Source organism: Sphaerodactylus townsendi, linkage group LG12, assembly GCF_021028975.2.
Source record: "Sphaerodactylus townsendi isolate TG3544 linkage group LG12, MPM_Stown_v2.3, whole genome shotgun sequence".
Classification (NCBI taxonomy): Eukaryota; Metazoa; Chordata; class Lepidosauria; order Squamata; family Sphaerodactylidae; genus Sphaerodactylus; species Sphaerodactylus townsendi.
This window is the reverse complement of record NC_059436.1, coordinates 8,391,677-8,407,982: the sequence shown is the minus strand read 5'-3', so window position 1 is coordinate 8,407,982 and position 16,306 is coordinate 8,391,677. Positions and strand designations below refer to the sequence as shown.

General features: G+C 43.2%; 1 protein-coding gene across 4 annotated transcripts in view; it reads right to left on the bottom strand.

Annotated features, from left to right (window-relative positions):
- Window positions 1–16,306, bottom strand: part of OGDH (oxoglutarate dehydrogenase) — a 62,512-nt gene that overhangs the window by 20,439 nt on the left and 25,767 nt on the right. For 2 of the 4 annotated variants that reach the window (XM_048512505.1, XM_048512504.1), the window contains exons 5-10: window positions 11,309–11,353; window positions 8,052–8,167; window positions 4,076–4,230; window positions 1,716–1,862; window positions 976–1,066; window positions 40–219 (exon numbers count right to left, since the gene is read on the bottom strand). In XM_048512505.1, the coding sequence (XP_048368462.1) occupies window positions 40–219; window positions 976–1,066; window positions 1,716–1,862; window positions 4,076–4,230; window positions 8,052–8,167; window positions 11,309–11,353 (734 nt within the window). The remainder of the gene's footprint in view (window positions 1–39; window positions 220–975; window positions 1,067–1,715; window positions 1,863–4,075; window positions 4,231–8,051; window positions 8,168–11,308; window positions 11,354–16,306) is intronic. The other 2 variants (XM_048512507.1, XM_048512506.1) reach the window with 1 other exon arrangement.

The window sequence follows — 16,306 nt, the reverse complement described above, 5'->3', positions numbered from 1 at the left end:
AGATGATTGGTGACAGATACACACTGCACGCCGACTTACTTTCTTCCCTTCAGTGTCTCCACAATAAAACTGTTCGGCCTTCGTCTTGCCCTGAACCACAGGATCAGCAGCCTCCAAGTGAGATGGGTTTGCAACCAATGAAAGAGTGATGGTCTTGTCAGTTACACGATTTATCCTTCGATGGTACATTCCCAAATGGTACTTCACATCTCCCGATCCCTGGGGAAAGAGATTCATATCCACAATTTTCAGAGCCTCAAGACGACCGAGAAACATTCACATTTTGAGTTCTGACAGAGTGGCCAAAAATCCAAAACAGGAAGTTAGAGAAAATGGCACTTTGCCTTACTACTCAGCTTTATTTAGTCCCTTTCTACCTTATATTCATGCCGATGTAGGAGACTGCAGACATTTAGAGGTGATCGATTTAGATTGGAGATTTCAAAACACTCAATACTAGCACTGCCATTCCAAAATGTAGATGGCCCCTGAACATGCGACAAAGAATCACCGTTATTTCATATCACAGCTGAACTCAGCAGCTGTTGTGAACCACCTGAAGACGGCTGAAAATCTCTTGTAACTGATCTGATTAAAGCCATTGTCATATAGGAAGGGGAATGATATAGTCTCTTAAGTTCCCATCCTTTTCTGAAGTTTATACACACATGAAACGGAAGCTTTAAAGCTCAGGAGCATTCACCCTGGAGTCCAGTTACAAGGACAAAAGAGCAAGCCACAACTTTACCCTTGAGGCAAAGTTACTGAGCTCTGAGCAACATTAAGGAAACTCCTGAGTCAGTCACACACAGGATCAAAAATTCTGGAAGCAAGCTTTTGAGTTGCACAGGATGAACTGTCGAAAATACATGTTCAAAAGGTGATGGGTGGGGTGAGGCACAGAATAGTCACCATTCAGTGAACAAAAATTCTATAGAATATGCAATCCTTCCCCAAACATGCAAAAGTACTCACCTCATCTGCAGCCTCCAGCTTGGAGTCAAACTGGCAGAAAATCTGCTCTAACTCCTTCCTGATCACGTTGGCAAGAACGTTCAGACGCCCCCTGAAAACCAATTAGATTTAGGAGAAATGGACTTTGTATCAGACTGGGCCAGTCTGGAAAAAAACCCCTTTAACTCAGGAGTGTCAAACATGCAGCCCAGGGGCCGGATTTTGCCCCTTGAGAGGGCTTATTAGGTCAGCGAGCCAGCTGAGGCAACACCCCCCTTGCTCCCAGTCTGGCCTTAACTGGCTCGTGGGCCTGATAAGCCCTCTCAAGATGAGACAGCCACTTCCCCTCAGTGCCAATCTGGATTGGGAAGCCTACTGGGGGCTCACTAGCTGAGGCAGCCACCCTCCCTGCAACAGGGCCGGGCCTAACCAAGTCACATTTATGTTATATCTGGCCCTCGTAAGAAATGTGTTTGACACCTCTGCTTTAATTCCTCTTTTGCAGTAAGCGGGAGAAGCGGAACCACTAATAATTCACTTAAAAGTCTTCGTGTCCTCAGGGAAGTGACTCATTATTTCTCAGTTTAAGAATGGGGTACTGATGTTGAGAGAAAAGGGACTTTGTTAAGGTTGTATATTAAGAAGTCTATGGTAGAGGTGAATATTCTACTCAGGTCTGCTCAGGTACCAGAGCTCCAGCCAACAACAGTCCTACAAACTTTACCCTCCCTGGTAATCAGTTTTTCCAAGAACTAAATTACCTGTGCGGCATCCCCATGATAACATAATCCACTCCTTTCTCGCTTGACTTGTCAATTATTGTCTTCAAGGCAGGTATCAGCACCTCACAGCCTTCCAAGCCAAATCGCTTTTCAGAAGACCATTTCCTATGAAGGAACTCTTCGAATCTGAAAGGCAGGTATGAAAACCACTTGAAGGACCAGAACTACCAGAGAACCCACAAGGTTCTTGAAAAAATTCAAATGAGTTATCGAAACAATATGCTATTATCAAAGTTGCCAGCTCTGTAGAATGCATAATTCAAAAGAACAGAAGAAGAGCACATCATACGTGTAGCAATATTTTAGTGACTAACTAAAGAAGTTTGACTTTTCCCTTAACAAGTCAACACCGGCTGATTACCTGCCTGAAAAGAATCACAACAGGAGTGACTTCAAAAGGAATTTAAGGAGCTGTGATGGAATTCTGAAAGATCAGTTCAGAAAAGACATCGCAACATTGCTTGTTTGAAAAGAAAAAGGGAAAAGAAATGTCAAAAATCACAGACAGGAGAATAGTGCATCCGCCTCCCCATCGCAGTACCCACTACAAGGGATATGGCACTGTATTGAAATTCCACTGCCCTCTTCACAAGCATTAATTCCAATGTTCAGGAACCCATTTGATGCCAAGGACAGCTGTGATCCATCTCCAGTGTGCCTCAAATAGGAGGCTCTATTCAAATCCCGCTCTTTCCCCTACTTTCCATCACAGCCCATGAGACAATGATGAGGGGTGTATGTTGTGGGTTTTTCATAACCCCCCCCCCCCCCCACTGATGTGAGAAGATGTACATGTCTTTGTTACGGATCGGAATCTATTGCCTCTCAGTATTATCAATGAGGACACATAATATGTATTTACCATGTTGTGAAAGACAAGGAAGGAACAATATTTTCCAAAATGGCTAAATAGAGAGATGAAAAAGCATCGGTTTCGAAAGATTTGGAGGAAGTCGCATGCCTTGGCAAGCTTTGCTTTCCAAAATAAAAACGTTTAAGAAAAAGAGTCAAGCAGTGAATCATAGTCATTTCCTTCTGGATATCTCAAAATAGCCTGGGGGATGCACAAGGGAGGCCAGAGCTCAAGACCGGCCACAATGAGAACAGCACAGAATCCAGCAAGTTGTCTGTAGAGATAGGACATATTATGACATTTGAACGTATCACAGGTACACATCTAAGGGCTTTGCTAAACACATTTTTTCTAAAGTGGACTTGCACTAGCCAAAATTCAGTCCAGTATCTCCCATATATATATGAAAAAATACAGTGTAACCTTATTGGTTCCATACCAGATGTTTTTGCAGCCTAAGGAAGGAAACACACACACACAGACCCACACCCACACACACACACGAAAAGTCTCGGCATGCCTGCTGCATTTCACGCTGGACTAAGAGTTTCATTTGACCTAGCAACAGATGGGAGTGTCTCACAACCTCTCTGAGTGAACTGATCACTCTTTGGATCGGACCTGGTTTTGAACTGGCCTCTTTGTAGACTCCCCTTGCCCTCACTGTGTGTAACAAGATTAGGACCATTTTTGCCATATCAGTTATATTCGGAGGGTGACGCATCAAAAGCAGAAGCCTCTAACAAATTTGAACTCCAATTCATGAAATCAGAAAAATTAGCGGACTGGCCTGCTAGAAAGTTGAAACTTTCAGTTAGCACGCTGAATATGCAAAAAAAAAGAGAGAAATCTCTAGTTAATATACACAGAGCTCTATACTACCCAAGATTTGGAGATGCTCCATGTAACACATATACACACACACACTCTCTCTTCCCCCTCCCCCACCTGGAAGAAGGCAGTTACCTGCTCAAGCAGAAAGAGACACACGGTGCGCTCAGCAGCAGCATTCTGCCAGGAAGTGAATATGGACAGTTTGGACTTGTACTTCTGCATATCAGTTGGTTGAGAGTACCATATCTCTTAATACACATTCTGGTTCTCCAGGGATCATGAACCTTGACTCCTCATTCCTGCTTTATCTGTGTCTTTTTACATATGCTTTAAATCCTATGAGATTTGGGTCAAGAGCCCTTACACCTAAGAACAGTGGAGTGCCTGCAGGAAATGGCACCCCAAAAAAGCACTGATTGCACCCACACCCCAAATTGTGCCCCCCCTTGAGGCAGGCTGGTGGGCTGTGAGCAGGCAGTCAATTGTGCCCCCCAAGTGACCCAGGCAAGTGGTGCCTGGGTCTTGAGCCCCCTCATCTCCCCCCCACGTTACACCATTGCCTAAGAAAACAACACTCTACTAACATACATACTGGCATTGTACGCACTACGTGACAAACTGCACTGGACCAGGTGGAAGAAATACAAAGTACCTGGTTGACCGGACCAGTCTAGCCAGCAGGGTGCGCTTCTCCTCATTAGTGAACTGCATGACGCCCGGAGTCTCAAATTTCTGTCTTATCCATTGGCATTGCTCCAGGTCGTTGATAAACATGAATTCCACACCAATATGCTGGCAGTAAGCCATCTATTTAAACACAGACAGGAAGGTTGCAAGACAAAGTTAAACATTTGACCACCCGCCCCCCCCAGACACAAATATGTAGTTGTATGAGCCAATAGTAAAAATGTGTTATGTCTCAATGTATCCTACCCTTCCCTTACATACTACAGAGCAATACAGACGGATTTATTCCATTCTATCCAAAAGTAGACAAGGCAGAGAGAGTAGCCTAAAGCCACTTATTTGTTTATAATTGCCTTTTTCACTGACACTCAAGGCAGATTATACAGTGCAATTAATGGGATGTCAATGCAATTAATAGGATGAGAAATCCAATAAATAGTTTAATAGGACTAGAAATACAGAAGTCTGAAACAAAGCATAAAGTATTAGGTATGATATGTTAAACAATGCAGAAAATGGTATTACATAAGCACTGGGAGCACAATACATACAAGCAAATGGCTAATATATACTGTACACAGTGGTATAATTCACAGTCCCATTACTTTAATAAAAGTGCCCCCTTGAATCATTTTGTTATAATAGTGGCTTATTACCTTTACAAAAGCCATCTATAGTCTGTCTCAGAAAAAGCTGAGGTGCAGCTGACGAGAAAATCGTATGCTTCTGCATTAGAATACAGTCCTGAACGAATATGAGAATGATCACACTTCCTTTGCCAAAACTATTATTTTGTGATTACTGAACATGGTACCTTGATACAAGAGCCAAAATGTATTTTTACTTTCAAACAGATGGGGGGAGCAGGGCTAGGTAAGCACTAGAAGCCAAACAGAGCATTCTACACACACACAAAAAAAAGAAGGTCCAGCATGTTGAGTTCTGTGGTAAAGGAATATGTAACCCTACTAACGCCGTTTTCTGAGACAGACTATAGAAAGCTTTGGCTGTGTGAGGATTTAAACCTCTCAATTATCAATTCACACCCAACCACAGCATGATTCACTGCATCTCACTGCTTCTTGCAGTTACTTGCTATTTAGCCATAACCATGTTTACCTGGAAATAAGTCCCAATAATAGCAGTGAGGCTTACTTCCATGTAAAGATGAGGTCATGCTGAGGTGGTCAGTCATTTTCAGTCCCTCCATGAATTTGAATGCAATCCTGAGACTGAAAAACAAAGGTGTTTTTTTTTTAAATCACTGAAGGCTTCTATTGAGGGTAGCAGAGTTCCAACATGTTTTAGGGAATACTGGCATTCCTTAGAAGCTTATCAGGTTTTCCTCGGTATTTAATTAATTAATTCCACTTTTATACCGCCCTCCCCCAAAGGGCTCAGGGCGGTTTACAGCATAAATACAAACAGTGGATAAACAGAATAAAATACTAAAGATTAATATCAGTTAAAATGCAGCGCTCCAAATTCATAATCATTTAAAACAGGTGGCGTTCGACCATTAACTCCTCTAACTCCTCTGAGAGGGGAACAGCGGATCTTAGTTGTTAACGGGCACCTATCAGCAGCTGGCCTCCCCAAAAGCCCGGCGGAATAACTCAGTCTTACAGGCCCTGCGGAACTCATGTAGGTCCCGCAGGGCCCGGACAGCTGGAGGAAGAGCGTTCCACCAGGCAGGGGCCAGGGCCGTAAAAGCCCGTAAGATAAGAAACAGTAGCCAAGATTCCCTGAAAGACACCCTGACCATCACTACACATCTCTCTCTTCAAAGTGGAGCTGCAGGACAGTGTTTATATGAGACTCAACAGGTCTGGGCAGTGCCTTGAGCGTAACCTGACGTACTCTACACCACAGGTCCCCCAACCTTAGTGGGCCTGTGGGCACATGTGGAATTCTGACTCAGGGCAGAAGGAACAATTTTCAGAACGGCTGCTGCAGGAGGTGACCCTTACCACAAAATATCACGGAGCAAAGTTAGATAAAACTCCAATAGGAAGCTTTAACAGGATGCTGTTTAATCAACACAGCCACCCAAAAGTCCTGCGGACAAACTCCCCTCCTAGCCACACCCACTTTCTAAAAGCATTTGGCAGGCATCATGAAAGGTGTTGGTAGGGGCCACGCACACACGGGCACCACGTTGGAGACCCTGCCGTACAACTGTAGGGGTATGCATGCAGGGAATGAGGTGGGAGACAGGTTGGCTTGGAAAGTGTTCCTTGAAGAAAAAGCCACTGGGCCCAGACTTTAATGGAGTGATCATCCTAGCTGTGTGTTAAGACTAGTCACGTTCGGATTCGAAACCCAGGTGATGAGACTGCAGGAGCAAAGCAGAAAAAGAATGTTTGGCAGGGGATGGCCAGGCCGGCCTTTAAACAGTCTTGTTGGAAATTATTTTTAGATGCGGCAATGACACTCGGAGCCAATGAAGGCAGAGGACACCCGGTTGTGTCTGCTTGACCAGAAAGAAGGCGGCATTCAGCAAGCGAATGAGAACCGTGTGGCCGACAAGGAAGGTGAACCCTAAAAGGAAGCTGAACATAAAAGTAAGGAAGAACAATGCTGAGATATCAAGACTGGTGCGGTGGGGAGGCTCGGTGCTTCTGGCCTAAGTAGACCAGTGACACAGCAAATGCTGGCCAGCGTTACCAGTGCTGTTGAGATGTTGCCATGTCCCCTCCCCCTTTCTTTTGAGTCAGCAGCACCTGTTCTTTTGCATGCTGAGCATGATGCAACTACAGCTGCAAGGGAAAACCACAGGGCAGCTGGGGAAAGGGGGAAGACCTCTGCTTCGGCCCTGAATGGTCACTTAACCCTTCAGCTTCTGTATTTATACACTTTCAAGAATTCTGGAGTTATTGGCTCCGGGCTCCCACTCTTCTCACTTGGTACAAGGCTGCGTGACCATATTTTACATTCTGTTCCGGTACCCTTTTGAAACACGGGCAATTTCAGCTTCTGCAGGCCAGAGGCGAATGGGCATGAACTGGCGCCCAGGGGCAAGGCCTTGTTTTTGCGTCCCACCCCCACCCTCTGATAGAGGGTGGGGCCCCGCGCAAAAACAAGGCCTTGCCCACAGCAGGTTCCCGGCCTGGTTGCGGCTGCTGTTGGCCCACCCCCCCATCTCTATCAGAAGCTGCACCTGCTCGCAGTCTCCGATAGAAGGGGGGCGGGGGTGGCAGCAGCTGGCACCGGGCTAGGAGCCTGCCGCAGGCCCGCTGGGTGCTGCTGGGCTGGGTCACCCCACCTCCATCAGAGGCCGCAAGCCACTGCCTCTGATAGAGGGGGGGGGGGCCTAGCAGCTTGATCACACGAGGGGTGCGATTTTGTGCCCCCACGTGATCAAATGGGTGATGTTCAGGGACGTGAGATACCCCATGTCCCCAAGGGTGGTACGCCCCTGCTACAGGCCATTGGCAAGACCCCACCCTGTAAGCCTCTTCCACACAGAGACAGAAAAAGGCAGGCAGGTGGCGGCTTCCGATTGCCATTGCTTGGGTAATTACTAGCAGCAACACACTCCTTGCCTATGTGGTTGAGGAGCCACCATCTCCTCCTGCAATGGTGGTGCACAGACCAGGGGATGGTAGCACATGATTACCAACCTTTGTTCTTAAAGCTCTCATTAGCTTTTTCATGGATCTCTATATGAACAAAAACTTACAGCTTATGTCCTTCTGTTGAAGAAACTGTACTGTCTTCTTTAACACCATGTTAGAGGGGGGGAAATCAGTAGCCGAGTTAGAAAAAAGTGATTTAGGATTTAGTGATTTAGAACAGCTTTGATTTCTGATGCAGGAGCTGTTTTGATGCAACCCACTCAAATTCTACGCACAATCAGACTGAGAGGGAGCTTCCGGGTAGCTTTCTTCCAATCTTTCTTAACACTCTGGGCAGCACTCCAGCACTCGCAGTCCTCTTACCTCTAAACGGTGGATGATTTCACGCAGGGGAAGAGCAGACTCGTTTCCTCCAATGAAAGTGGTCGTAGGCAAGTGAAAGACCTTGTCGAGGTCCGATTCAGCCAGTCCATAAAACCCTGCAGGATTTTCATAGGTAGGCAGAAGCAGAGAAGGAGCAGGGGAGTGTGTTGAATGCAGACAGCAGCAAAGGAACCAGGTTTTTGTGAAGAGGGGAAGGGATGAGAAAGCAGCACAAAATAAGCACGGGGAAGGTTCATATGAATTCAAACCAAGCAGCAATTAAACAATGGACGGGTAAAGCAAGAACAGGAAGGTTATTTATGAGGCACACAGGATATAAACATAAATACTTGCCATTAAACTGGTAATTAAACCTGATGGAAGAATCGATAAAAATTTCAGGCCCAAATACGTACAAATCAGATTTACGAGGAGGAAACAGAAACAAAACAACCATATTTCCCATACATGTTCAGAATTAAAAGTAAAATGGAAGGAGAAAATAAGACAGGACCGATTCCCAGATCCAAAGCTAGAAAAGCAGGCAGTTTCAGGGATTCTGCAGAGGTCTCTCCTGAATAGTTCATCCCAGGGAACTAAGATGCACCATAAAACTAGACTCTTTGCAAACCACAAATCACATTCTACAGGACTTACAATAGGGTTATTTCCTAGTTAACTGTCCGAAATTCCATTTCATAGGTAACGTTTACTGTACACCAGGACTTTCCCATTGCTACCAACATTCCAGCAGATGATGCTCAAAGAGTAATAAACAAGGATGCTTCAGCTAAAGGCAACAACAGCTTCCATGAAGAGCTACAGCAGCTAGCAAGGGCGGGAAGACAACACAGCAGCTTGACAAGAACCTTGGAACATTCCAGAAAGCCTCCTTAACCGCCATTTGCTTGATATCTAGCAAGTCTTGGCAACTGATACAGACAGATGGCACATGGGCATCCCACTGCTTAAAGCAAGCCCATTGTACACAAACAAAGAGACTTTCCTCAGGAAACTCTCTTCCTCGCTGGAGTGGACAACTGTATTCTTTTGGAATAGGTAGAGACAGGATGGGGCTGTAAATGCATCTAAATGGGAGGATACACAAACCAGTTTGTATTGTCAAAGGCTTTCATGGCCACAATCAACTGGCTGTTGTGGGTTTTCTTGCCTGAATGGTCTGGCAGTTTTTGTTCCCAGATGCTTCGCTCGCATCTATGGCTAGCATCCTTAGTGGTATGTCATAGCAAATTACTGTGACTTATCTCTGAAGATGTCAGTCACAGATGCAGGCAAAATGTTACGAGCAAAAACTGGCAGACCGCAGCCATGGAGCCAAAAAACCCCACAATAGCCAACAAACTACTTTGTTTATTTTGCCGTCAAGTCACAGCAGACACATGGTGATCTCATAGGGTTTTCATGGCAAGAGAAGTTCAGGGATGGTTTGCCATTGCCTGCCTCCCATTTATATACCTGGTATTCCTTGTAGGTCTCCCGTCCAAATACTTGCCAAGTTCAAGTCTGAGAGAATGTGTCTGGTCCAAAGACACCCAGCAAGTAGGGATCTGAATCTGGATTTCCCAGATCTGACATCTAAACTAGCTACACCATGCTGCCTCTCACACAAACTAGTTTTGTTACATAAAAGGAGTTCCAATTCTTTAGGAAATTCTGTGCACGGGCCCCTGACAAAAGCATGCTTATACTATACATCACAAGCTATGTGGAGTATAAGCTTATTATAATCTTTGGATTGGAAAAGTTAAGTGTGAAACAGTCTGAGTTCCTTGATAGAGGCTGCAGCAAAAAAGAAAACAAACCAAAAGCACTTGTGGTGAATTCAGAGTCTACAGTTTTCTACAGAAATTTCCTCTGGGTTCCCAAACAGCTGACCCCAGCCTCCTATGAAGGAAATCAGATTATTAATTTTCATGCAGTATTTTTATATGCAACTTGAGACCAAAGACACCAACAATCCTAGTGGTTATATTTCCAAGTGTCCAGATTGCTCTTCCTATCAGACTCCACCAGGAGTCAGATAGTCCCTCCTCCAAACATTTGGATACGTCACTCTTTATTAACTACATAATCGTTTTGAATACTCCTTACAGGATTTTTTGATGGCTGCTAAACTACAGAAGTTCTCTTTATGATCTGATTTCAGACACGGTGTTAAAACCCAGTTCATTTGCTACGTTCAAAATCTTTGAGAAGTGTTGTCATAAGGGACATCAGAACCCAAATTACTGGGTCAGCATAAGAATGGGACAATATTAACTATGAGGAATATTCACTCTCAGGGGAACATCAAGGGAGAATTCTCCTAACGCCATCACATTCCATCTACTAGATATATCTACTACCACATAACTGGCTTAACAGGAGGAAGGCGTTAGATTTTATGCATTACAGTTTGGACTTGGGATCCTTGTTTCCTACAAGGGCATTATTTCACCCTAGGGTCAAACTCTGTCCAGGTTTCATAGCTAGGGCATTATAATTAAGATTTTTGGCTATTAATCACCCACGTTTTCTGAAACTGCCTTACAAAGGGCTAGACGTGGGATGGTAATTACTTAGCAGTGCATAAAAATCATTGCTCCCTCCTAAGCACGGTTACCCTCTTCAGAGCACATTGGCTTCAATGGTTTTAAGAGGGCATAACTCTGCATAGGATTAAATTGCAACCAACTGATGTGGATTCCAGAACAGCTTTGCCTAAATAAAGTTGGAAATTCAAAACAGAACATTCTGATCCGTGCCTGACAAAACAAGTTAACTCAAACTGCCGGGCTCCAATTTCACTGGCACCTGGACACGGGTGCCAACGAACAGTCATGTTGGCACACTTTTTAAACTGCTCAGTCCATTGATCACATTTCTTCGTTCATTCACTCAAAACGTTTCTACCCAGCTTTTCCAAGCTCAACTTTTCAGAGCAGCTTGCAACCAAATAAAGGACGCAGGAAAATAAAATCGCTGCAAATAAAACCGGAGCAAGCAAACAATGAGGAAAACGGCTACCACTCTCAAATGCGAGGGTACAACATTTGAGAGCCCTTACTGCTGAAGCGCTTTGAACACATGTATCCGATTCACTTACGACATTTAAGATTACGCTGGAAAAAAGGGTCACCCCCACTGTCCATAATATGAGCAAGCGGTAACTTTACCTAACTTCTACATGCCCAGAGTCAACTATTCAGAGGAGAGTTCTAATCGCCAGAAGGGTTAAAAGGCCATTATTTGCATACCTCCTACGGTTAGCACTCTCAGCCGCTCCTTGAATATTGCAAGATCTGGGGAAGGCGGGAAAGGAGGGTTGCAGAAAGGAAAAGACAGAGAGACCCAGTCAAAGTTAGTTTTTTTAAAAAACCCCAAAGAATTTTGAAAGTAGTCACGTAAGAAAAAAGACAACTTAAAAAAAAAACAGCAAAGGAAAAAGTATTCTCCCATAGTCAAAACCACTGTAAGGGAGAGGGTTAGAAGGGAGGGTGACTGCACTCCTACAGGGCAAAGAAATCCTCACGGGAATCATTCAGAGCCAACCAAAACGGACAGTGCATAAGAATAAAAAGCATGAAGGTTGCACACCGGACAGCAGTTAAGCTACATGGTTTGAGATCTCCTCTTTGTTTCCTTGGCTGAAATATTCAAATGAAAATAGCACAGAAAACCATATGGAAAGTGATAAACCACCTAACATCTGTCAGACTTACACAGCTGGAAAAAGCCTTTGTCCCATTTCCAAATGACATCGCTTCAGATTTGTGATCACATTTGTGTCAGACTCTTCTGCCACGAAACTCCGGGCAATCAAAATAAGGTCCTCTCTGTTATGATGGGAGGAAGTTTAGTGAACCCAGGACAAACTGTTTATTTTCCCAAGACAGGGAAGTCACGAGAACAGGCACTTGAATCAGCAAGAACCTTGACCATTTGGAATACCTGCTCAGGGGATCTGATGGTTCAGCATCATAAAAACCAATCAGGTTTGCAAAGAAACCCAGTGGCAGAGAGAAGACCATTATCCACGTGAGTCAATATTTTCTAATTCGGGTTTGGGGAGGAGGTTTTCACCTAAGCAGGAAGAAGTGTTAAAAGGTGAACCTTCCCGCTGTTCTGTGTTTCCCTTCACTGAGATGCAGGGGACCAAGGGAGGTGTTTAGAAATAATAATCTTAGTCATCATTGTCATGGTAATTACATAACAGGTAACATTTGCCCACTGGCATGTAAGCCACACAGTAGCTGATTATCTAATCCCTTGTATCACTGTAGTTCTTGTCTGATATCCTCAATTAATATGTTCATATCTAGGGATATAGTGAGTTTATAGCCAGAGTTTATAGCCATTTGAATTCACAGTTTACAAGGCAAACACAAAAGCAAGTCAGCAATTACCTTTGTAAACCACATTGGGGGGAATATTTGTGGCAAATATCCCAGAGTTTCTTGCTAGGATAAGAAGCCACACTTCACAACAGCCTCTTTCACTGAAACCTCTATTAGCTGATAAAACAGCAGGGGGGGGGGGGGGTATTATCCAGCTCTCAGCAGAAAACATTGCATTCAGCACAATGCTCACACACAAGCTCAGCACTTCCCAATGTCAAAGGACTCAAGCAATTTTAATTCATTCTTTCAGCACTCCTAATCAGCAGACGAAAGGCTCCCGTCACTCCAGAATCACTCCTCAATAAGACTGTGTATTTGACCTTTATCCTGATGTAAAAGTCAAATCTAGTTAGTGTTCTTCTAAACACATTAATGAGTAAGAACATATCAGCTACACAGGAAATCCCAGGACAGGTGTATCTGCTAAGACTTATTTTGATGCTGGAGTGATCTCTCAAAAGACACAAACATCCAAAACAGGCAATCATTCAAGGGTATTCACTCTCCTGAAAAAGAAGTACAGCCTGCAGAATCCCAATAGAAGGGGGTGAAATGCAGAGCGCCCCAACTATTCCCAGGACATATATCAAGAAAATCTGCTGGTGGGGATGCAATCCTCCTCCCAAATTCTCACATTAATTATTGGAAAGTGACTGCCTCTAAACTGGATTTGCTAAGCTTTGATTGCTCTTAGCCCACTTTGATTAAAAGGGAACACTCAACATCAGGTCACCCCTTTCAAATCAACGCCTAGTCTCTGGGAATGGCTTCTTACGGTTTGCGTTCCATGGACACACAGCCAAGTACAAAACATGCACACAGTGAATCAAATATAAATGGTAAATACAAGAACGTCACTTGCTGCTTCTCCACTCCAAACACAAACAAACAGCAGAGAGGAAGTAAAAGGGTGGCTTGTCATTCACATTTTTGGCACAACACACGTACATGGTGCATACAACTAAGGAGCTGTTCTTAGATCTGTCAAAAGGGCATCCCATAGGAATGTATCACTGCTATTACTTACAGACATTCTTATAGCTAGGTTCATGCTACTAAAATACTCATGCAAACCTGAGTATTTCAGCAGCTTTGCAGGTTTTGAGAAAAACTAACCAGGAATACCATAAGAGCATCCTGGATAACTCAAGGAGAGTTTCTGCCATCAATGTTGAGAACTACAGAGTCAAAGACATTAGCTGCGCCCACCCCACAGCTAGCAAAACTATATTTTATTATAACCTTTTCCAAATCAAAGGTCTGCTTTAACACACATTCAGTAAAACTCTTCAAACAACTGAAATAGCAAGAGATTTTAACATCAGATCAGCCAGTTTTTTTAAATGTCTGTCTTTAATTCAGCACGCTGAAGTCAAGACCACAAAGCAAAAAGAAAACAGGCTAGCTATTGTACTGGCTAGCTATTCCCAGGGCTGTGTACTCCATTGTCTGTCTGACTCACACCATAAATATCTGGTTCAGAATTATGCTACATCGTGATACTATCTGTTTTATTTTTTAGCTAATTGTCTAATGCTCTTTTGGCAGCAAAAGCAGCTGGCAAGGAGGTAGCTAATACCTAATGAATCTCACTTGCTGCAACAGGAGCAGAAGATGTTTGGGTAGTGAGGCTTGTATACTCAGTGCCAAAGCAAAAGAATGCATACGTTTCTCTGTCGCTTTGCAACAGACGTGGAATTTTCAAAATCTGTGTAATTTATACAGGTTGCAGACTCCAGCTTTTCTATAGAATTTCAGTTACTTTCACCCACCTTATATGATAAAGCACTTCCATTAACATTGTTCAACAGTAACATCAGCCAAACCCATGCCTGCTGTATGTCACTTCTCAGGATTGCAATTGGCACAGGTGACTTAGCTGAAAACAGCCCAGATATTGTTCTGAGAGGCCAGCAAGACTGGATTAAATGGTACTGAAAATATTTAGACCCCACTTCTCCGTACAGCCTACCAACAAGGCAGATTACAGCATATCAAAATATAATAAAAACCAGCTACAATAAAATATTGGTATCAGATGACCCAACAATTAATGAACAGTGTGAACAGGAGATACAACCAAGAATTTCAAGAAAAGTGGAAAATATATATTTTGCATACTACTTTCAAACATAAAAACGTTTAAGAAATGAGAGGTACATGGTTGAAGTGTTGTATAAAATTATTAATAATTTGTTAAGGTTTCAATTTTTCGTTGTTGGTGCCAAACAAGGGGGGAAAAGGTAAAAACTGAATAACTAAAGAAGATGTTTAAAATTTGATATCAGAATTTGTATGTGGTTAAAAAAATATCTCAGACCCTTTTATGATTTTATAGAGCACCACTTGAAAAAGGTACATTAGTTCTCTCAGTGTCCAGAATTGTAACTATGTAATGATCTGTGTCCTTAATACTGTTATATTCCTTTTTATTAATACCTTTCTATTTTTTCCTGTTATTATTGGAAAAATGTTTAAATCTCTAAAAAAAATCTCAATTGTGAAAATATCTCCTTTAAAAATGGTTTCATCTACCATAAAACAACCTCCACTTTAGAATATTAAGATCTCTCTGATTAGAAACATGTAACATTATTCCCTCAACAGAAGGTACTGAATTTATACAAGGTTGTACTGTTTATAATATTATGATTCTCACACATGAATGTTGGCAGATGAGAATTATATCACATCCAGTTTCCTAAATCACTACGTTGCTACCTAGATGAAGTAATGGTGATTGATTACTAATAGTAATGTAGCAATTGTTCTGCCACGGGGGCATGATGTCAGATGAATCACAAGGCCAAATTCTCTAAAGGGTCACTGTACCCTTGACACCACCATCCTTGTAACAATACATCATATGATTCCTAAAATGATCACAAGGGATGGCTTAATAGCTTGACAAGCACAATTAATGCGTGCGACCTGGAACGTGAGTGGGAAAGGATTCTGCAGGAATCCCTAAAGGGCCTGGTGAATTCCCTCAATCTTGTATTCATCAGCTCTGCTCCACTAAAAGATCCCTGATTTAAAAAAAAATACAGCAGGAAATCCAGAATTCCAGCTGTGAGTCAAATGTAATGCCATAGGTGGAAGCATGTTCTCAAACACTTTATGGGAGAGGCACTTCAAAAAGCAAGTACCATATCAAGTCATTTAGTTGCTTTTCGTTTCCTTTCACTGTTCCCAAAGACATTCTGTGAGCATAACAACACTGAACACCCTTATTGGCATACATTTCATGCACAAACATTCTAATCACATTTCAACCTGGTTAGTGTTCATTGTTTTCACTCTATTCTAAGTTAGAAGCATGCTACTTAGAAGCACTTGCGGAGCCAGGTTCATTGACCTGTGGAAAGCACCAGCAATCGATAGAGCTCAGCCACCATAACTTGTTCTAAGCTTGCAAATACAAGAGTGGGCACAGTTAAGAGCAAATTGGGCTACGCTAGAAAACTGAGTTATAAACACAACCACACATGCACTCACTGGAACACACGCGCACACACCCCTTCCAGCCCAAAGGCCCTATCATTTCAGCCTCTCAATCAGTTGTGGGAATGCACTCCAAAGCTTCCTTGTCATGATCACCAAACGGTCATTTGCTAGTGTTTAAACTAGGTACGCACCTCCTCTTTGGATAGTGAGGCAAGCTTCCCAACTAAGCAATGTAACTCAACTGACTGAGGAAAATGCCACTCAGACTTGCCCGGGGGCATTTCTATTTCTTCCCCTCACTAGTGTCTCCTGAAGCAAATCATCATCACCCGAAGCAACAGCCTCACTTGCCTTTAAGGGGTCATCAAGGAATGATAGGAGGCAGAGCGGAAAGTCTAAATGTTCTGT